General features: G+C 36.8%; 1 protein-coding gene across 1 annotated transcript in view; it reads right to left on the reverse strand.

Annotated features, from left to right (window-relative positions):
- Positions 1–4,510: 4,510 nt before the first annotated feature.
- Positions 4,511–22,464, reverse strand: part of PIGK (phosphatidylinositol glycan anchor biosynthesis class K) — a 144,739-nt gene continuing 126,785 nt past the window's right edge. The window contains exon 11 of the mRNA XM_068540122.1: positions 4,511–5,985. Coding sequence (XP_068396223.1) covers positions 5,869–5,985 — 117 coding nt within the window. The 3' untranslated portion in view covers positions 4,511–5,868. The remainder of the gene's footprint in view (positions 5,986–22,464) is intronic.

Genomic DNA, 22,464 nt, shown 5'->3' on the forward strand with positions numbered 1-22,464 from the left:
TAAATACAATATGAATAATGCATCTCTTTAGCAATTAAAGTTAGAAGTCTCTTTTTAAACCCCCTATTCTAGAGCTCTTACATGGCACTTGTCATTTTCTGCTATACAGTTATTTCATTCTTTCACATGTGTTTCAAGAGTTGATTTGTAATTCTTGAAAAAAGAATTCTGCTTCTTTGTAATCTCTCCTAGCATCTACTAAAGTGGGTAGGTATTAACACAGTGTTTCAGTAACTAACCTTGTACAACAAACCATCCTGAACATACTGAGGTAAAAATAACCATTTTGTCCACATTATTATCTCTCACGGTTCTGGGAGTGAACCAGAACTGGCTGGCTCTCACTTGCGGGTCTCTCCCTCGGTTGCCATCAGGAAACATCTGGAGGCTCTCTCCCCCATGTGTCTGGAAGTTGATGTTGGCTACTGGCTGGGACCTTGCCAGGGCAATAGCCAGAATAAACATACCTGGCTTCTCCAAGTGGCTTGGGTTTCCTCAGGGCACGGTGGCTGGGTTCCAAGAGAAGTATCCTGAGAAAGAGAGCCAGGCAGATGCTGTATCACCTTTTACGGCCTAGCCTTGAAGTCACGCAGTATTATTCCGCCACATTCTATTTATTAGAATTAAGTCACTAAGGCCAGCCTATATTCAGGGAAGGGGAATTTAGACTCACACTCCTGACGACAGTCGTGTCAAAGAAACTGCAGATGCTACATACAGTAAGTGCTAATTAGATGCCCATTTAAGCATTAAACATTTGGAAAAAGCCTCAGAAGGAAAAAAAGAAAATGAGACCGAGAGTGGTCTACAGCCTTAAAAGGTCTAATAGAGTCAAGAATAATGCTAAAGAGTGGATAACCAACAAGGACCTACCGTATAGCACAGGGAAATCTGCTCAACACTATGTAACAACCTAAATGGGAAAAGAATTTGAAAAAGAAGAGATACGTGTATAACTGAATCACTTTGCTGTACACCTGAAACTAACAGAACATTGTTCATCAACTATACTCCAACATAAAATACAAAGTTAAGAAAAAGAATAATGCTAAAGAGTCAGTTGACCCATAAAATATGCCACCCATGGCTGTTTGTTTTACAAGTGGGTATTTGCAACCTTTGACAACCTCCCTTTTAGGAGATAAAATTGAGCTAGTTAGTGGAAGGTGTAGATCAGTGCCCCTCCTACTTTCACGTGCGTGTGAATTACCTGGGGATCTTGCACAACGCAGATTCTGGTTCAGTAGGTCTAGGGTGGGGCCCGACATTCTGCAGTTCTAGCGAGCTCCACGGTGATGCTGCAGCTCCAAAGACCACCCAGTGAACAGCAAGTTAGTAGGAAGTAGTAGCAAGGGTGCCTGCCTGGCTCCTGTGATGTCTCCCTTCTCTGGGAGGGACCCTACTAGACAGGAGTTTGCCACCCGAGGTCCTCATGTGCTTACGGGAGTTTGACTCTCTGGCCAGGTGAACCCTTGATGCCAACAAGGTTAATCAGTTCTTCCCCACGACTTTCAGAACTAGAAATAAAGGAAGAAAGTAACTTTTCTCTCTCTTGTGATGAAGCACAGGATATCAGGCTCTGGAGTCACTAGTCACGTGAGAAAGCCAGTGAGAAAGCCAAAAGGAGACATGCAGAGAAGAATATCCAGGTGCCATGGCAGTCCCTGGTGAGGCTCACACCAGACCCCCCTTCTCGCAAGTTTGTAAGCTATCCTAATATTCTCCAGCAAATTCCTTTTTTGGCCTAAATTTGTTCTAGTTGGCTTTCTGTCATTTGAAACTTTAAAAGTTCTGACTAACATGGTTGGGGGGAGAGGAGGAGGTCTTCTCCTGGAAATGCAGTACCCAATGTGACAGAGGAATAAAGAGAAATTCGGACAGGGTAACTATCCAGACATCTGGCGACTGGGGTGAGGCTAGACTGCCCAATAATCACGCTGTATTTGTTTCCAACAGAGTGGATAAGCCACAGAGAGAAGACAATAAAAACCTAAGGCTGAGGGAAGATGGAGAAAAGCCTCAGCCTATCTAAAATGGAAAAACCGAAAAGAGAGGCAAGAGAACCTGTGGATTGAAACTGTTGGACAGCGTTGAAAGTGAAAAGAAACTGTTACCTCAAAATGACATCTGCTGAAAACCAAAGGGGACAGGACAGCCCAGGAGCACCAAGGCTAATGGTTCTTTAAAGAGTGACCTGAGCGGAGGTTAAAAACAAGAGCTAGGTAGAGCCCTGCCCAGCAAAGAACAAAAGGTTGAACCTCTCCCATGTGCCAGGTATTGTATGATGTGCTTTACATTTATGACCTTATTTAATGACCCCGAAGAAAGTGACCTACATTGCTACCGCCAGCTGTCCCTGAGATTCTAGCACAGTCAGAGCTGGTACTTCCATCATGAGAAGAGGGTCATATCATATGAGCCCGGTAAACTCTGGGTATATGCATCAGGCACATCTGAAAGTCCTCTCAAGTCTCTGAGGCTGCAAGCAGCCCAAGTGAAACAAGAATGACAGTGACCACCTTTCCAAGTGTGGAGTAAACGAATTTTTAATAATGAGTTTCTTGGTCACACCTTCATCTATTATCAATCCCGTTATTCAAGGGTCTACTCAGTTAAATTATAACAAATATTTCATAGCACATTTCCAAAACAGTAAAATTTTGCACTAAAAGGAAAAAGACTGGTTATTACTAAGGTGTATTGTCCATGAACTGAAAGACTTTCATATTGACACATCAGATACATGAGCAGGTAAATGCACTCAGGCAGGAAATGTGACAATGAAGTAATGGGGCTGATTCCATAAAGTGAAATGGAGACTGATCTCATTTTACAGCCATACCTTGTGGTATGTTTATAAAATGTTTCTTTCATAAGTTAAAACAGTATATCTGCTATAGATGAATTTAATTTTGGTAAAATCAATGAAAAAAAGTTCTATGTTAATGCAACATTTATTGTAAACATTCCAGAAACACGTAAGTCACAATTTCAAATTATGATTCCCACAGTAACTGTAACTCTGCTGTACAACATACATAAGGGAAGAAATGTTATCAACATATCCCATAGTAGAAAATACTCAGTAAGCAGAAACAGGCTGAGTTACGCTTGTTGTGGGAATCAACATTTTCAACTAGCTGAGGATACATGAAAATTGAAACCATAAATGCATGCATTATTTTTTGTATTTAATTCCAATTTTTCTTGATCCAATTTAATCAGCTTTGCTTCCAAACTACATTTCCCTTTCATAAACTGTAAATGAATGTCTTTCATAATTTTAAAATCCACATCATTTGGTTTCTTTTTCTCACGCAGGCTGCCTTTGCAGAATGGCATCATTATGCCCTGTCCCTCCCCCAAAAGGTCAGGACATGTCTGCTGGGATCCATTTATCTATATTCCTTGTCTCCCTGAGGGGACAAGGAATATAGGAGACACTGCAGGGGAGGAGAAAAAGAATACCGAAGAGAATGGGAATCACACTGAGTAGCTTAGAAAGGTAAATAAGTGGGACCCTGGCACCATTAACTTCCCTGTTGGTATCTTCTTAGGCAGAAAAAAGGAAAAATAACACCACCAAATATTCACAATTTCCAAAGTGTGCAGTCATATCATTAGCTCATCTGATCCTCACGATAACACCATGAGAAAGGCAAAAGGAAAACACCTTTCAGTTGTTCAGCTCTTTGCGACTCAAGGAAAATATATTTAAGGATGTGCTTTTATGTTATCATTTAAGGTCTGGACCATTTAATTACACTTACGATATTACCCACTTAACATATGCAGAGGATTTACTTATTACTGAAGGCAGAATATACTTTATGTAAAAAGATTATGGTGATGAGCTAAACATTTAACATATTTCAAGCTTTTTGCTTTAACTATATTCTGAAAATTCAATAATGAAACAGAAAGAAATAATTGCCCTTTGAAATTTGTCTGGAATAAAATGAATACTGTATATTATACCCAGTATTACTTTTCCCAGTTTGGTTTTAACTAAGAAGGGCACCTTCTACAATCTCTGAAGAGGAATCCTTTTACTTTCCAGTAGTCTTTACCATCAGGGTATGTTTCACTATACTCAAACTAAATGACTTTGGCTCAAGAACAATCATATTTCCTTTACTACTCTAAGTAGCTCCCGGCCACCAGAGTGTCCATGACCTTATGTAAGTGTTTACATGGTCAACCTTTTTTTGTCTCTTAGCACTACTACAATCCAGCTATTCGAATTTAAGTTTGTTTTTCCCCCTTTCTATGTACAAAAAGATGTTTCTCCATATAATCAGATAAAAATTGTCCTTCTTCATTTATCTAGTGCAGCAATAAAAAGATCAATTAAAATGAAGATTCAGAGCTGGCAAAAAGCCTCAATGTCATTTGTTCTAATCTGAGAGATAACACAGTTAATCCTTTGCCTGTGAAAAGCATGACCATTTTGCATATAATTAAAGGGTAATATTTTAAGTGCTAAAAGGAAAACAGAGTCTAAGGACTATTAATTTTAAGAGGTTTTATTGTAGAGGAAGGGTTGTCTTCTGAATGTTTCCTACAATTACAGAACATATCTTCATAGTGAATAAAGATTAACACGAAGTTCCTGGATAAAACAGATAAAATACAAAAAAGTATCCCATGGGACATGAATACTCAACTTTCACTTTTTTTTTACCGCTTACATGTGAAAAAACAATATCTGGGGCTGATAGCAAAGCACAATCTCAATACCATTTCCAGTTACGAGATAGATATGAAGATGGCTGGCAAGATGAAAAAAATCAGTGATGGGGATATAAGCTCTTGCATCTTGTCAGAGACCAGAAAGGAGCTTACTGCCTTATGTGATACATCAGTCAGACACGAAGACAGGGCCACAAGCATGAATTTTTCCTACAGTCCATCCATTTTACGGGATTGTCCCAGAAAAAGTGTAGATCCAGCCAGTGGGCAAGGTTTACCTTAAACAGAATGAAACAACATCTCTTTCAGCATGGAAACAGAAGAGGAGGTGATCAATTCTAGAGGATCACAGAATGCTTAGAAATTAAAAATGATTAGGTTTGTTTCTCTTGAGCAATCAGTATGTGAAATTCCCCAAGAGCTTAAATTTTCCAGATAAACTGACAGTAAATAAGGTCCTGGAGACTGTCAGTACCACAGATTAAGAAACTGATTATTCATATTTACTTATCATTTTAGCTGCAGAATTCCAAGAATAGCTGACAAAATATTAACACATTAAAGAATGAACCAAAAGAAAATTTGGGGAACAAAGTAAGTGGTCTAATTAGAGAAGAATATTAAATAAATTACTGCACATTCATAAAATGGATAGTGTGCAGCCGTTCACGTGTTCCTGAAGAATATCCAAGGAGAGGGAAAGGGTTGACAACATACTGCAAAATGACAAGTAAGGTTATAAAATGGTATGTTCTATATGCTCTCTATTTTAGAAAAAAAGTATGAAAAAGACTGGGAGAACATATACAAAAATACTAACAAAAGTTACCCCTGCTAGTGAGAATTTAATGTCTTCACATTTTTTTCTTTTCCAAATGAAAGGGGGATAAAACAAGGGGAAATTCTTCTTTTCAAAAAGAGTCAGTGAGTATATTCTGATCTCTTTGTCCCAATATTTTAATAATACAAAATGAAAAACTGAAATATATTTAGCGTCATTTAGCACTTGCATTAACAATTATTTTTGAGTTATAAAACCAATCGTTCTCTCAAATTTAGCTTCCTTATACTTTCTGCCAAATCACACAAGAGCAATGTATTTTTAAAAATATATTGACATGAACTTTTATCCAAGGTTGTAGTCTTCCATGTAGTGTTCTTCATACATCATCGCATCTAGAAAATGAACTTCATATGCTTGATTCCATAAGTTTTGAAGAAAACCATGATAATGAGTGCCCACAATCCCAGAATAAAACCCCCAGGAGGATGCCAATCTTTCAGCTTTGGTTTCTGCAAAACAAGGATGACATTATAAATTTAACAACACGTAAATAAGTCAACAATAGATAAAATAAATACTGATGTAAAATAGGAAATTCACAGGTTGTACTCTCAGGGGGAGTAATTTAGACAAATTAAATGTACTGTCAGCCTTCCCTATCTGCAGGTTCCACACACAGATTCAACCAAATGTGGAATGAAAATATTGGGAAAAAAAATTCCAGACAGTTCCAAAAAGCAATTTTAAATTTGACACACACCAGAAACTATTTACATAGGATTTACATTATATTTACAACTATTTACATAGCGCTTACATTGTATTAGGTATTATAAGTAATCTAGAGATGATTTAAAGTGTCTAGGGAGGACGTCTTAGGTTATGTGCAGACACTACACCATTTTATATAAGGGACTTGAGCATCCACGGACGTTGGTATCTGCAGGGGTCCTGGAACCAGTCCTGGAGGACTGTATTTGGATAGCAACAATGGTAAAGACTTCAAACAGGGTAAATATCTCAAAGTGGTTCTTACAAAGATCAGTTTCAAATGACATTTTTTTCCCTCAAAGGGGCCTTCCTTGACTACCCTATCCAACATCTCTTTTCACCCAAGTTATTCAGTAGCCTAACAGTCCTTTTTCACTTTGAATTTATATAGTCATTAGTTCGTTTTACTTTCTCTCCTATTAGAGGATGACCCTCTATAAGGGTCATCTTGTTATAGTCCTAGCACCTACCTGCCACAGTGCCTGGCATATAGGAGACACTATATTATACCGAGTAAACTGGTGGAAAAACAATGCTACCTGATTCCATTTATTCAGATATTCAACAAATATTTGGAGGGGCCAGTGAGTTTGGTCATATTACTCCCTTGAGGTAGAATGCTCCTTATTCTATTCTTCCTATTCAAAGCTCACTAACTCAAATGCCAACTCCTCCAGATTTTCCTGGATGATAAATTCTTTTCTTTGAATCTGTAGCCCCTTCTACTTTTACTCCTACCTACTATTATAGTTACCTTTATCATTTATCTCCCTGCAAACTTCCAGGGACAAGGTCTGGCTGAGTCCATTTTACATGCCCTTCTCCATTCCTTACCCTTCAACATCCAGCCAAGTGTCTTGTGTGTTTCTTTGCCCAGCAAAGAAAGGCAGACCAGTCTTCTCCATTTAGTTGTCATTTCAACAGCTACATTATGACCCTGAAACTGAAGGTCCGTGACTACGATCTCTTTATGAGTTCTACTTCCTGAATTACTAGCCAAGATTGTAAGGATAGTTATAAGAATCCTATTTTAGAATAGACTAAAGTGACAAGAAACTGTAATCTGAAATTTGCTTTAGTCACCATGTAAGCTAGATCCCAGAAAGGCTCATAAATCTCTTAGAGGTTTCCAAATCTTATACTTTGGTTTTCCCCCTAATGCTCTTCACTCAATTCTCAAATCATCACATGGAAAGGAAGGAAGGAAGGAGGGAGGGAGGCTGTTATCATTTCTTGTCTAGATTACTGAAATAGTTTCCTAACTAGTTTCTCTTCCTCCAAGGTTCCCTCTTTTCCATCTGTCAACCATATCGCTGCTAGACACATCTTTCCAAAATACAAATATATATCTGTATAATATATATTTGCCATATATAATGTATGCATTTAGGTATTGTTTGCCTTGAGCACATATTACTTTCGTTATTTAAGAAATTAAATAAATAATTTACAAACCAAGGCTTGTTGTGGTGTGGTTCAAAGAGCATGGGATTTAGAATCAACTGCCTTGGATTCAAAGTTTAGTTTTAATGCTTAAAGCCTGCCAAGCCACTACTCCACTCTGAATTTCTGAATCTGTAAAATTAGGGCATAGTAACATATACCTCCTGGGAATGAATAAGTGCATAGTTACTGCAATGATGTAGTTTTGAAAACGTATCCTATAATTACACGTTCCTACCTAGAAAAGTAATAATATGAAACTCAAAGTACTTTTTAGATGACTTTCATTTGTGTTTGCCAGTTATGAGGAACAATGTTTGAAAAAAAATATGATTTTTAGAATTTTAATTTGTATAACTTTCATCAATTCAAAATTAACTTATCAAACTAACAGAAGAGAAATCCACCTTAATATTTTCATCTGGATCAATAATGCTAGAGTTTTAGGAGTTTTTAATCAAATGCTTAATATGAACTGAACTGACAACGTGTTTAAAGTGGTTGCATTCCACTCTCACTGCCACGTCTACTCTCACCCTCCACCACTCATTCCAGAAAACTCCCCACACACCCCAAGGATTAAACCCAATGTTTCCTCATGTTACTTTCTACTCAAGTCTACAATGGCTTCTGATCATGTGTGATGACGATGATGACAAAAGTACTTTCCCTCTAGTATCTTACAAGATGATAAGCTCAGCGGTTCTCAAACCATTTCAGATGGTTTATAAGCTCTTGTAACGTTGTACAACATTGTGAAAAATCTTAATTCCAGTGGAAAATCTATAATAATTAATATAAAACATAGTTATATTAAAGATAGGTAATGTAAGTATCACAAGCATGTGACATGAAAAAACAAGTGAGTGAACTAAACATGATTAACTATTGCTCAGTTTTTGTCCTGTTTATTTTCTACTAGTCAAACATTGGTAGTTCATACCATTACATCTTAAACTTAGCAGCCAGAAATAGTTGCCAGAGATAAGACAACTATAGCTTCTTTAGAAGTAACTATCATTTCTTCAAAGATAGCTATTTCGATCTGTTATTCCAAAAACTGTTTCAGAGAATTCTGGAGGCATTGCTTCCTGATCCTTCAGCCAAACATGTCCCACATTTAGACCACTGATGCCCAGGAGAGGACAAGAGAGAAAAGCAAAGTGCTAGAGCTGTGGCTCCCCAACAGCAAACTTTGAAAGCGATACTGGAGGACTAGGAAATATATGTTATTACTCCAAAATTATTATGGAGTGATGTATTTGTTCATATCACAACACTGTACAAGCGAACAAAAGTAGCAAATCTCACCCTTTAAAAAACTATTATTTGCGGTTGCTATATTTATTGGATATTCATTACATATATCTGATTAACAAAAAATGGAAAATGAATTATTAATTAAATACAGTTTGGACTCTTAGCTTAGCATGATATCCATGTAGAACCCTGCCAGTGCAGCTGCTGCCATCTTCTCAGGAAAGGCACAGAAAGAGACAAGAGTTCACTCTACCAAAATTAATTTAACCTCTGATAAGAAACCTCAACTTCACTATCTGTAAGTCCAGAAACCAGGTTGAGAAACAAATGAATGGTGGCCCAGTTTTCTGAGTAGTACACAGGGTACAAAGGATTGCTTTGCTCTGTGAAACACAGTAATTCTGTCAGCTGAGAAAGGGACTTTAGCTCTCTCCCTTTTTCTGCCTGCTATTTAAGAGAAACAGTGTTGCCGTAGTAGAGGATGGCTTTATGAGGCAGCCAGAGTAGTGCAACTCATTCCCAACTGACCAGTGGCACACTTCTTTCTACATCCATTTAAATACAATTCCTAGTAAAGAGCATGTCAGAAGGTAGGGTTTACTGCATCTAAGAATGGTTTACTGCATCTAAGAAGGTTCAATATCCAAATGGAAATCTCTGCAAAGAAGGGAAAATACAGGAAAAATTCTTCTAATAATATATGTTAAGAAATATGGTTTTTCCACAAACTTCACCTTTTTAAACTGTCCCCAAACCAGGCATACATAGCATGGTAGCAGATGATCCTAGCTTAGTTTAGCAAAACCACAGTTGATGACTGGCTGCCAGTCACTGGGGAATGTCTAACAACTATTCTTCAGATGAGGATCTGAAAAGGCATTCAAATCTAAGTAGACAGTGAGAAACATCCACATGCTCTGTTGGCAAATACTAACAGAATTCTAAGAAAAAGGGAAGAAAACACGGTGAGGTCCATGATTAAAAATACTCCCACACATGAAGAAGAAATATCCTGAAGACACAGAGAACATATCTCTGAATAGATTTAATAAAGAACCAAAAGATAATTTTAGAAAAATTTTATTTGACATGGACTTGAATAAAAATGCACAAGAAGCCAAAACCAAATGAAAAGTATAAAGAGAAAAATAATACAAGATACAAGGACAATAGGTTGAGATAAAAAGGGCACTGATACAATTTGTAACAGCAAAATTAAAATCTATATTGACGACAAAGACAGTGTCCGAAGCACATCTCTGAGTCCTTCATTCACCAAACTGTGGTAGACTGATGGCAAAAAAAATGGTCCCAATTCCCCATACTTCCCTGTGTCCATACCCTTTGGAATATGTTGCTTTATGGCAGCTCTCATCAAGAGGTAGACTCTATGTCCTTCCTCTGTGAATCAGCTGGCCTTGTGACTTCTTTTGGCCAACAGAACGGAACAAAAGCAACAGTGCCCTAATTCCAACGCTAGCCTCAAGAGGCTTTCTTTGCCTGCTTCTGCTCTTAGACCTCTGCTACCACCATGAGAAAAAACCTAGGCAAGGATTCTGGAGGTACAGACACCATACAGAGAAGAACTCAAGTCTTCCAGTCAGCAACTAGCCAACTTCCAGAAGCAGAATCGCCTAACCAACCCAAGGTTGACCACAGACTCATGAGGGAGCCCAGCTAAGAATAGAATTGCCCAGTTAAACTCAGCCTAAATTGCCAACCTTCAGAATTATGAGCCAAATAAATGGTTGATGCTCTAAGCCACTAAGTTTTGGAGTGTTTTGTTATCCATCAAAAGCTATGGAGTACATCCACTGAGGTGACGATCAATATAGAAGGAAAAACCCTGATCCTTTATTATCATAAGAAAATAAAGTTTCCATCTACATACTTGTAGCTTCAGGTTTCTGCAACAATGGTATATATAAAAACAGTATGAAGGGCAGCTAATCAAATCCTTGTTGACCATGAACTTGGTTGAAGTGAGGGAGGTCTGTCAAGATAATCCCCTTGGGTCCTCCTACAATAAGAAATCCAGCCCCATTCACTCATCTGGGCTAAATTTCACAAAGTAATGACTTCAACAAACACCTGTCACACCTGAACAGTATGTATAGCCAGACTCTGAAGAAGTCATGCTATAGTGTCTTCTAGAGGTAAATTTTGTGGATGTTCTTTGCTACCCATCCCTCACTTTAAGGGAGCTACAGTTATGCTCACTTCTAGTTCTCGCTTGTAGTCTTCTTGGAAAGAGGCTGACTCCACTTGCCACCATGCTAGGAACTGCTCCCGAGAAGATAAAGTGGGGGAATCTAGAGGTTAACTCACCTCGCTTCTCTCTAGCCTTCCCCCTCCAAACTACAATCTCTTTTTTTTAACCCTGTTTTATTTATTTATTTTAAATTTATTTTTGGCTGCGTTGGGTCTTCATTGCTGTGTGCACGCTTTCTCTAGTTGCGGCGAGCAGGGGCTACTCTTCCTTGAGGTGCGCAGGCTTCTCATTGCGGTGGCTTCTCTTGTTGTGGAGCACGGGCTCTAGGCGCGCGGGCTTCAGTAGCTGTGGAGCGTGGGCTCAGTAGTTGTGCGTTACGGGCTCTAGAGCGCAGGCTCAGTAGTTGTGGCGCACGGGCTTAGTTGCTCCGCGGCATGTGGGATCTTCCTAGACCAGGGCTCGAACCCACGTCCCCTGCATTGGCAGGCAGATTCCTAACCACTGCGCCACCAGGGAAGTCCCTGAAATCTCTATCTCAAGTCTAGTTCCTTTCCTTTTGAAGTTAGTTAGCAATTAGTATAATCAGATGTTGCCCCCCTACCCAACCCTCTGCTAGAGAAATGAATATCTCCCAGAATCTTGATGTATCTTACACATGGTAAATTTGCAAAGCAATTAATCTAATCTAGGATAACTAAGGATGATTTGTTTTTAACTCTAATTTTATTTTCAATAGAAAGTTGACCACTGTTTTGTTTTTTGTGACAAAAATACCCACTATTAATATTATTAGTTAATATCACTCTGTAATTTCCAGCCAATCCAGATATAACTTCATGGAAGAAGTAAATTTTCATATTTGCAGATTTTATAATTAGATACAAACAAACTCTACAAATCAACTCAGAATTATTGAGAACAAAGAGTTCAGATTTAAGATAAATATAAAAAAATACCCTTCCAATGTGCCAGTGAAAATGAATCGGAAAACAGAACAGAAAAAAATTTCATTCACAATAGCAGTAAAAAAACATAAAATATCCAGGAATACCCACAGCACGAGATGTATGGTAAAAATCTGTATTACTCTATAAAGGGGTAAAGCAGTCCTGAATATCAAAAAGGATATGATAAAGCTAATCTATAATGCTGCTCTGATGCAAAATAGAAAAGATCAATGAAACAGAACAGAGAGTAGGCAATCAGCCCAGTATCCAAGAATTTGGTATATTATAAAAGAACTATCACAAATCAATGGGCAAGGAAATACTCTTACTGGTGCTCTAACAATGGATTAACATTAAAAAAAAATCAGTTTTGTTTTTAACCCAACACTATAAATCAAAATACACTTCACATGGTTAAGAATTAGATGTAAAAATATTAGATGTAAAAAAAATTTTTTAATTACTTTTGTAAACTGGCACCCAGGGATCCATCACAATGGTAGCTACTTTAATGGTACCAGTGGAGAGCAGTTACAAAGGAGCTCATTGTGGAGAGCAGAACACATGAGTCAAAGGGCCTGCAAGCTAAGGGACTGTCAGGTGGGTGGCTACTCAGGAAGGACTTCTTGGATGAGCTGGCCCTTGAACAAGGTGTCATATCTGAGTTGATGGAGAGGAGGAGACAACACCCAAACAGTGGCACATGGAGCAAAGTCACGGCTATGAGAAAAGCCAGGCAGTGGGAAAAGAGTGATGCTCCAGCCTAGCTAGCAGGGGGAAGGTGACAGAAGGAGATCTGCATCTGCTTCGTTCACTGCCAAACCCCCTGGCGCTTAGGGAACCCTGATGAAAGAAACGATGCAGTTTGGGAATAGCAAGCATCAGGGCCGGGAGGTTCACTCTGTGAATGTCCAGTTGCATGCTGGGATTTGAGACAATGAGATGCCTCTGGGAGTTTACCCAGCAACCACCCACAGGTGAATATGGTAAAAGGAGATCAAATGTAGGAGAATCTACACAGTAAAGGGATTTATAAGTCTAAAAGCAATAAATGGAAATAAAAAGAAGAGGTGGAGAGATGTTTAAAAGAACTTTTGGAAAGATCTGTATTTTACAAAGTGTATAAATCAAATTAAAAGGCAAATACATGGGAAAATATGACAGAAAGGGGAATAAATTCAGTACTTGAAGATCTCCCAAAAATCAGTAAGAAAAGACACATGGATATATCAACAAGTGTTACAGGGAAATGAAAATTCTCACAAAATAATAATTACAGATGGCTAATAAACACTTGAAAAAATACAAGTTTTTGATCATAAAAACAAGTTAAAAGTAATATATGAACTACTTCTTCCTCTTTTTAAAACTAAACTAGTACATGTTAATAAGGATGGTCAACTTTTCAGGGAAAGTAATCTATTTACATGTTCAGAAGTCTTTAAAATGTTCATATTTTTTCATTCCTAGAATCTGTTACAGTCCTAGCTAGGATCTATAGTAAGGAATTCAGAAATGCTGACAAAGGTTTTGCACAAAGATTTTCTTATCACTGTTATTTACATAATAGAAACAGGAAACTATATAGATAATGAGAAATACTGTACATCCACATAATTAGTCATCAAAAATGTTTTCAATTTTAATGATTTGGAAAGATGCTTATACTGTAATAATAAGAAAATAAAAGATACAAATTGAGTATGAAATATTATCTTTATTTCTATAGCAATATTCAAAGAAAGGAAATATGCTAAAGTCTGAATAGTGTTTCTCTGGGGGAAGGAGGATTAGAGGTAGTTTCAAACTCTTCTCTATACTTATCTATACTTTTGAAGATATTTTCTACAATGGACATGTATTTCTTTAATTATTTTTATGGGGTAAGGGGAATATAGAGGAAAAACTCTTATTAAAAGAGTCCACCTAGAAGAATCTTCATATATTCATCTTTTACAAATTAGGATATGTTCTGCAACGATATCGTTTAGTACTTGATATCCTACTTTAAGAAGAAGTAATGTGAATAGCATGACAGCAACATAATATAATAAAATGCTTTTTCAGTATGTATTTAATGATATTCCCAGAGAATAACAATACTGCCAGTTTTAAAACAACTATAGTTAATATTTTAGGCATTCTACAACGATTTTACTTAAAATCAAATGAAATATTGGTATAATTACTGCATTTTGTAGTACAGCTGCATTTGAGGTAAGTTCATATTAAAGTATAGCTTATAATTTCATTTGTGTCCATATTAGAGCTTCTCATAAAATGACTAATTTTATATAGTTAAGGTACTCTACTGACTGCTATTAAATACACTCTTCTTTTTCTCTTAAACTTTCACAATAATAGCTATAATACAGAGGTGAAAAGTATACATAAAACACTGTAATGTGTCATGAGCAAACACTTAAAAGCTTAAGGGCTACCTATTATTGAAATGCCTAATATTTCAAATTAAAAAGACAGGTAGCTTAGCAACACTACACTGCCAATTGTGAACAGTGTTCAGTCTCCCCTTTCATGTTGCTAGGAGAACATTACCATAGAACTTCAAAATAAGTAACAGAGAATAGATCTAAGTATTAAAATTATGTAAAAAGAAAAAACTGAGGATTTTAAAAATTGTACATGTTTATCGGGAAGCAAATGGAAATTTTACAAGGTTTCAATGAGATTCTTTTCTTAAAATATAATGAGCGTATCAGATCAGTTAAATTATTTAAGGAAAGAACAAAAAAAACCAATCTACTGAGGTGACAATTACTTTAGAAAATAATTTAGTTATTTGTTTTCAACTGTTTAATCAGTTGTAGTTTATTAGTATTTCCAGTCTATCCACATCCTCTCTATAAAATATAACTTGTACTCTTCAAAGTATACTAATAGTATAAATCAAACTGTGGTCAGCAGAATTCTAAGACAGCCCCCAAGATTCCCTCTCCCTGGTGTACATATCCTGTATAATTCCTTCCCTTTGAGCGTGGACGGGACTTGTGAATATGATGAATATGGTGACTATGACACCTTTGACTAGGTTACATTATATAGCAAAGACAAAGGGATTATGCAGATGTTATTAAGGTCCCTAAATCAGTGACTTTCAGTTAATCAAAAAGGAGATTATCCTGGGGGAAGGGGCTGACCCAATCAGGTGAGCCCTTTAAAAGAGGGTCTAGATATCAGAGACATAAGTCAAGAGAGGCAGATAGGGACTTCCTTGGTGACACAGTGGTTAAGAATCCACCTGCCAATGCAGAGGACACGGGTTCAGGCCCTGGTCTGAGAAGGTCCCACGTACCGCAGAGCAACTAAGCCCATGCGCCACAACTGCTGAGCCTGCGCTCTGGAGCCCGCGAGCCACAAATACTAAGCACACGTGGCACAACTACTGAAGCCCGGGCGCCTACAGCCCGTGGTCCGCAACAAGAGAAGCCACCGCAATGGGAAGCCCGTGCACCGCAACGAAGAGCAGCCCCCGCTCGCCGCAACTAGAGAAAGCCCACATGCAGCAACGAAGACCCAACGCAGCCAAAAATAAATAAATTAAAAAAAAAAAAGAGAGAGAGAGACAGATATATTAGAAGTAGCTGAGATGCTCTCCTGTTGGTCTTTAAGAATCTCACAGCCATGCTGTAGAATGGACCACAGACAGGGAATGGCAGGCAATCTCTAGGAGCTGAGGACCTGCCTCACAGTCAGTTCTACGACATGAAAAGCTGAATTCTGACAATGATCAGTACACTTGGAAGAAAATTCTGAGCCTCAGATGAGACTGCAGTCCTGGTTAACACCTTGATTGAAGCCTTGTTAGACCCTGAGCGCAGGATTAAGCTAAGCTGTGCCTGGACTCCTGAGCCATGGAAACTGTGAGATAATAAATGCTTTTAAATTTCTAAATTTGTTTGTTACACACCTATAGAAAACTAATTAACAAACAAATCTTGAAATGAAACTATTTATTACATCTGATAACTGTTCCTTGAGTGGAAAACCTTATTAGGATATTAACTTTATATGTTTAAAAAAAATAAAAGAGAATGAAATATTCTAGACTAATTCCTCCTACTCTTTCATACCTATTTATTCTCTAAGACCTTGCTCAAATATCACCTCCAGGAGAAGCCTGTTCTCATACTTCGGTAAGAATTACTTTCTTCTTCTCAGGGCACTGATGATATTTGGTTTATATCTTACACTATAGTTAATTTACAGGTGTGATTCTGCTACATTTTGATTTGTTTGTGATACCTTATCCATTTCTGAACCTTATCAAGGTCTCATAAGCTTTGAATACAATAATCAATTTGTCTTAGTTATATATGATTTTCTTCTTGAAAATAAGAAATGTAAAATATTCAAACATAAATATTAAGTACCAATTTACATCTTGGTTTTATGACTTAAGGAAAATAATAAGAATGGCATTAATCAAATAACAACGACACAGTCTCTTTCAAGACTCCCTAGTGAGAAGTTAAAAAAATATTCATTTAAAAATGTGTAAAACAATTTGAAGTTTGAAATAAATGAATCTAGTTTTAAGTTCTTAACTAAGAGAATTAACCCACTGCTCCCACAAATACATAATAAAGGTTCATTTATCAATAGTATCTATCTGTGTCTGTTAAGAGGTAATCAGAGTTTTGCTTCTGCCTATGTAGGATTAAATGCTATAGGAATTATCTGCCATTCTGAACAACTAGATAATCATTCAAAAGGTAAGAAACAATGGTTTTCAGATACTGGACAATTTGCAGTTTTCTGATCCTTGAAAGAATGGAAACAAATAAGATGAGTCCTTCAATTGCCTAAGCTTATTGCCTGGAGGCCATTTCTAAGCTGCAGCACAAGGAAAGTACCCCCAACGGAGCCAGGCAGTATTGAAGAGTTGAAGAGACACAGATTAGAATTCAGGGAGGTTTTGTTGGCTAGAATTTTCAGGGTAGACTATTGGAGAAGAGTGGGCTCCACAGAGAGCTCCAGAGAACTGCAGAGGGATTTCCTTAAATCTTTGGCAGAGTTCTAATCTGTGCATTCATAACAAGAAGATTGTACAGAAAAACAAAACAAAACACCAAAAGCAACAGGCCAAACAATTCCCAATACTCATAATATGCAGAGCACCCTGTCCCAGCTTATAGTGGGGCTAAATCAGAATAAATCAGAGACAGTGGGGCTATCTCCAACCACCCAAAAAAGACTACTCTGGACCTGCCTAAAACAACTTAAAAGCAATCCTTAGAGGAATCAAACTGATCCTAGAACAAAATCCAACACTCGCTACATGAATAAAGTAAAAATCCAAAATGCAACAGCCAACAACAACAAAAAATTAAAATAGCTAGCATCCAGTTTTTAAAAAAGACATGGGAAGGAGGAAAATATCAGCCAAAGCCAGGAGAAAGATTAATCAATTGAAATAGACACATAAATGAAAAAGGTGATGGATTTAGTAGACAGGGATCTTAGGACAGCTATTATAAATTGGATGTAAAGGAAAACATGAACATATGAGGAGAGAAATAGAATATTTAAATAAGACCCATTATAGGATTTCTAGAGATGAAAAATATATATAAATGAAAGATACACTGGATGAAATTAACAGATTAGACACTACAGAAGAATTAACAGAGAACTATTAAGATAGCAATAGAAGTACTCAAAATGAAGGACAGAAAGAGAAAAGAATAAACAGAGCCTAAGATATGCCTATTGTGGGCATAATATTAAGCAAGATCACATTCATGCAATTGGAGTCCTAAGTAGGGAGGGACAAAAATATGTAAAACTAACAATGAGTGAAATTTTTTCCAGATTTCATAAAAACTATAAACCACCAAATCCACAAAGCTCAACACCAACATAAGAAACATAGAGAAAGCCACACAAAGGAATATCGTAATCAAAACGCTGAAAAACAGTGATAGAACACCTTAAAAGAGGTCAGATAAAAAGAGATTTGTTCTTACAGAGCAGAGTTCAACAAACTACAGCAGATGAGCCAGTCACATGATTTTACAAATAAAGTTTTATGAGAACACAGCCACACTCATTCATTTACATATTGTCTATTGCTGCTTTCACACTACACCAAAGTTCTGTAGTTGTAAAGAAGACCAGATGACCCACAAACCTAAACTATTTACTATCTGGTCCTTTAAGAAAAAGTGTATTGACCCCTGCTACAGAGCAACAAAGGTAAGAACGATTGAAGATGTGCTGTCAGCAACCATGGAGACCAGAAGACAATGGAAAGACATCTTTAAAGTACAGAAAGAAAACAACTGTTAACCTAGAATTCTAGGGAAAATCTGCCAAGTGAAAAAATCTTTCAAGGATGAACATGAAATAAACTTTCAGTAAAACAAAAGCTTTGAGAATTCAACAGACGTACACTGCAGCAGACCTATACTACAAGGTAGTATACCAAATACCTATACTACAAGGTATACCTATAGCAGACCTATAATACAAGAAATGTTAAGAGAAGTTCTTCAGGCAGAATGAAAATTATACCAGACGGAAATACAGACTTCCACAAATGAAAGAGGAGAGATCGAAATGGTAAATTGGTAAACAAATATAAAAATATTTTCCTCATTTTAAAATTTCCTTAAAAGATAATTGACTGCTTAAAGCAAAAATGGTAATAATGTATTGTGGGGTTCATAAATATGTAGGAACAAAACGTATAACAACTACAGTACAAAGGATGCAAGGGAGGACTTGAGAATATATCATTATAAAGTTCTTATACATAGAAAAATATAATATTATTTCAAGTAGACTGTATTAAATTAAAGATGCATATTATAAATCCTAGAGTAACAACAACAAAGTGGATTCACTTAATAAACCAAAAGTGGAGTTAAAATGGGATCATACAAAATAATAGAAAACAGAAAAAGAAAAGGAATTGAAAACAAATGGAGCAAGTATAAAACAAACAGCAATAATAGTAGATCTAAATCCAACCAGATTTAAATCCAATTTAAATACTGATAATTACATTAAGTGAAAGGATCTTAACATTCCAATTAAAAGGCAAAGATTGTCAAGTTGAATAAAAACATAAAACTCAATGATATTCTACCTATAAGAAACTACTTTAAATTCCAAACAGATAAGTTAAAAGTATCCAAATGGAAAAGGAAATACCATGGAAAAAGAAACCTGGGCAGGCCATATTAATGTCAGAACAAAGTAGACTTTAGAACATTGAATGTTATAGGGATAAAAAGGAACTTCTCATACAAATAAAGTGATTGATTCATCAAAAAGACATACCAATTCTAAATGTGTATGTACTTAAAGCTTCAAATACACATATCAAAAACTGAAAGAACTGAAAGGAAAAATTATAATTGTATATTTCAGCACAATCTCGGAATTAATAAGTAAAAAAATCAGTAAGAATATAGAAAATTTGAACATTATCAACAAATTTGATGTAATTGATATATTTATTTCACTCCACCCAGTGACAATAGAATACACATGTTCTATAAGCACACATGGAACATTCACCATGATAGACCAATTTCTGGTCTATAACACATGTCTCAATAAATTTAAAAGGGTTGAAATCACACAGAGTACTCTACACAGTGGAATTCAACTAGAAATCAGTAACAGAAAAGATAAATTGGAAAAATCCTCAAGTACCTGGAAATTAAACAATACATTTCTGAATAACCCAAGAAGAAACCACAAGGGATATTAAAAAATATTTTGAACTGAATAAAAATGAAAATGAAAATACACTTGTCAACTGAAAAGAATGCAAAGCCTAAAAACTGAATATTACGTTTTATTCGGCAGACTTACTAAGGACTTAAGCCCGGGATACAGCCTCTCAGATAGCTCAGAGGGACTGCTCCAAAGAGGCAGGGGAGGAGCCAGAATGTATCAGGATATATAGCAGTTTTTGAAAAATAAAGAAAAAGAAACAAACCCAGGGGTCCAACATCAAAAGATTACTTACTGCTAGTTATATTAAAAAAACCAGACATCTCAAGTTAATGAATTTAGCACTTTTCTATGTATGGAAAGATGCAAGAGTCTGGGCTTACTGAAACTCTTCCTTTGATGTGCACCTTAACTATCTAGCGCCAGTACCCTGTTCTTCTGTGTCCTGAGTTCCCCTCAGGGTGCACTGTCAGGGGGGCTGCAGGGGCTGAGGGCTTGATGGTGGGCAGCCTGTTTACTGAAATGGCAGGCGACATTCTTTATTCGTACACTTCAAAATGTGGGGGATGTCCATAAAACATGCTTACAGAGATATGTATAGCTTTATGTGCTTATATTAGAAGAAATTTCTAAAATCAGTAATCTAAGATTCCACCTGAAGAAATCTGAAAAAGAAGAGCAAATGAAACCCAAGTAAGCAGAAACAAGAAAATTAAAAAGTGAAATTCAATAAAAGACAAAACAAAAAAAGAGAGAAAAATATCAACAACCCAAAACTGCTTCTTTGAAAGTTCAATAAAATTGATAAACTTCTGACAAAACTGATTAAAAGAGAAAAAGAGAGAATAATGAAAGAGGGAATATCACTATAGATTACACAGACATTCGAAAGGTAATAAGAGGATATAAAAAGAACTTCATGGCAATAAATTTGACAAGTTATACCTTGCAAGATACAAATTACCATATTACCCAATTTTAAGCCAGAGTTAAAAGGACATATATTTCTGTAGAGTCTACAAAAATTTCCACATCTCTAACTGATTTGGAAAGGAGAGAATCTAGAAAGAGGAACGGGATTCCCAGTCAGCCTGTAAAACAAGAGATCTGTACTGATAAGAATGCCTGAGGGAAGAACCCAAGAGAGTCGAGCAGAAACTGCAGATGATAATGGTTAACACCTTTTTTTAAAAAATTTTTTAATTTATTGATTGATTGATTGCTATGTTGGGTCTTCGTTTCTGTGCTAGGGCTTTCTCTAGTTGTGGCAGGCGGGGGCCACGCTTCATCGTGGTGCGCGGGCCTCTCACTGTCACGGCCTCTCTTGTTGCGGAGCACAGGCTCCAGATGCGCAGGCTCAGTAGTTGTGGCTCACGGGCCTAGTTGCTCCGCGGCATGTGGGATCTTCCCAGACCAGGGCTCGAACCCGTGTCCCCTGCATTAGCAGGCAGATTCTCAACCACTGCGCCACCAGGGAGGCCCGGTTAACACTTTTTAAATGTTCATCATATGCCATGCATTATTTTAAGAATTTTAAATGTGTCAATGCATTGCCTTTAAGGTAGATAATATTATTACCCTGTTTTACGGATAAGGAAAATTAACAATTGTTACAAAACTACCACCACTACCCATAATCATGATTATCATTTATGGAGTGCTGTACAAAGTGCTTACTCCTTTGTAAGACCTCCATATATATTATCTAATTTAATCCTTACAATAGCACTGTGACATAATTATTATTATCTTATTTCAAACATGAGAAAACTGACTGAGTAACCTGACTAGTCACAAGCTAGAAGCTTTAGTAAGTGGTTTCGCTAGGACTGAAACATGGTTTAGTCTGATTTCAAAGTCAGCGCTCTTAACCATTACAAAAATGCTACTAAACTGCAGAATTCCTCTGGGAATGGGTCCAGACTTCTCCTCCTCCAGGCAACTCTTTTAACCTCACGGATATTATGGGGCAATTAAAATAAGCACAAGACTAATGAGCTATAAAGCACATATTGGAGACAGTTGGTGTTAGGATTTAGGGGTAGAACTGGGGAAGAAAGGTTGGTATATCAACAAGAGACTAAATGGGTACAAGGCACGTGCCCAGAAATGCTGGCTCTCCTGAGTACTGCCCTCCTAGCTATTCATGGTCAAGTAGCAGATACAGCACACATGGAATGCATCTTTAAATGTATCAGTCTCCACTTTACACTGGCACATGCCTGCAGTTAGAGATGTCTTTGTAACCATTGCAAATTTGATCATTTAAAGCAAGAAATACTTGCACACACATATGCTCTAATTTATATTTCTACATATAAATGGTTACGTTAAAAAGTACTAGGATTTACCCTTTTTTTGTAATTCATGTAGGAAGGGATATTTAAGTGCATACTAACACAGATTTAAAGATACTATCTCATCATTCTCTGCACCTTTAATGTGTATATATCTATTCCCTACACATGAAAAATGTAAGTAAAACATATTTTCCTAATAGGTTGACAGATGCTTTCAAAATTCAGAAATGCTCTTTTATTTTAAAGCTAGAAGAATCCCTTTGTACTATATATTTTGTCTTATATTTTTCTAGATTTATTATCAATAATAAATTCAACAAATATTTCCTCAATGCCTACTATGTACAA

This window comes from Eschrichtius robustus, chromosome 3, assembly GCF_028021215.1.
Source record: "Eschrichtius robustus isolate mEscRob2 chromosome 3, mEscRob2.pri, whole genome shotgun sequence".
Taxonomy (NCBI): domain Eukaryota; kingdom Metazoa; phylum Chordata; class Mammalia; order Artiodactyla; family Eschrichtiidae; genus Eschrichtius; species Eschrichtius robustus.